A 1,665-nucleotide genomic window follows, 5' to 3' on the forward strand; every position below is an offset into this window, starting at 1 on the left:
TGCAGATGCCCTCATGATCTTGATTCAACTTAGGAAGGCCGACTGCCACCTTCTCCATGGAAGACAAGGTTCTGAAATTTAGATGAGCAAATCTTTTGTGCCACAGTTCACTTGTACTTACAGAATCATGTGCAAAAACTTGAATAGGATTAGCTGAAAGTGTTTAAAGGCTGTCATGGCGTACACCAATCTCATGGGTTGTAATAAAGCTTGTGTTCTTCTTCCATGCAAGGACTTTTCCATCAACAAATGCAACATTATAACCTTTATCTTCCAATGCTGAAATGGAAATTAGATTCCTCTTAATTCTAGGAACAAACAATACATCACTCAAGTGAAGAGGAACACTTAATCTAAACGAAATGAAGTGGAACCAACACCCTTCACAGAATAGGAAGCATCATCACCAATGATAACTTGTAAGTGAGAGTCTTTTCCTTTCATATTAGAAAGGTGCTCACAATAACCTGTAATATGTCGAGAGGCTCCACTATCAATAAGCCATGTATCACTGTCAGTGGGAATATTACAGAAGAGAGCAAAAATCAACATTTGTTGCAGCAACTTGATGCTTGGGTCTTGAAGGACATTTTCTAGCAAAGTGACACAAACTTGTCACATCTGAAGCATTGTACCCTAGAGAGTTCTTTTTTTTTCTTAGATTTAGGAACTAAATCAGAATTCCTATCTTTGTTTCTTTTGAAGTTTCTTTTCCTTCCTTTTCTTTTAGATGTATGAGCAACAAAAACATAATCTTCTTCATGATGAGTTTTACATCCAAATCCTCTTGCCTCTAATCTGCATTCCCCTTGAATGCAATCAACTCTCAATCGATCAAACTTGGGTAACTCATTTCTTCCACTAATACCTTGAATGAAAGATTCCCAAGAGTGAGGAAAGCCATTCATGGCCAGCATAACCAAATCTTTATCCTCAATAGAATCTCCAATAGTATTGAGCTGATCCTTCAATTTTGTAATCTTCATAAAGAAAGAAACAACAAATTCACCTCTAGCCATTTTGATATGAAAGAGTTGACGTCTCAATGCTAGAGCTCTACTAATACTGTTGAATTCATACAAACTTTGACGACACTCGAACATCTCTTCAGTTGAATCCAACTTGGATATAACAGGTACTAGATGATCCTTAACATAATCAATTAGTATCTTTCTTGCCATGAAGTTATTCTTTCTCCATTGTGCTTTCTCAGAATCATCGGAAGGTGCATCTACAACAGACTTCATGTAGTTGAGAATATTATTCTCTTCAAGCACAATGAGGACTCTGAACTTCCATGAAGTATAATTAGCTGCACCATCCAATCTGTCTTCAACTTTGAGTCCATTCACCATTGTGAACCTTGAAATAAACAAGCTAAGATAAAACAAAGAATATTTCAAAACTAAACAATCTGGTTTTGGATCTTTTCTTTAGACCCGCTCTGATACCATGTTAAAACATGAACTAGAAAGATAAATCTCAAAATCGGAAACTAGAAAAATTAATAAGAACAAGATACACAAAATTTTATCCTGGGAAAACCCTCCACCCGAGGGTGAAAAAGCTAGCCACAATCAATCATCTAATCATGATTGATAGCACTTAACAAACAAAATAACAAGCTGACAATACCAAAAATCAAGTTTTATTGAAGGCACAAAT

At 35.9% G+C, this 1,665-nt stretch overlaps 1 protein-coding gene across 1 annotated transcript; it reads right to left on the minus strand.

Moving 5' to 3' along the window:
• Nucleotides 1-348: 348 nt before the first annotated feature.
• LOC131876712 (uncharacterized) lies at nt 349-1,355 on the minus strand. Its single transcript, XM_059222174.1, has 2 exons — nt 613-1,355; nt 349-511 (listed from the first exon to the last, which is right to left on the minus strand). Exons 1-2 carry the CDS (start codon nt 1,353-1,355, stop codon nt 349-351), a joined length of 906 nt encoding a protein of 301 aa, XP_059078157.1.
• Nucleotides 1,356-1,665: the final 310 nt, after the last annotated feature.

The sequence above is a fragment of the Cryptomeria japonica genome, chromosome 6, assembly GCF_030272615.1.
Source record: "Cryptomeria japonica chromosome 6, Sugi_1.0, whole genome shotgun sequence".
Taxonomy (NCBI): Eukaryota; Viridiplantae; Streptophyta; class Pinopsida; order Cupressales; family Cupressaceae; genus Cryptomeria; species Cryptomeria japonica.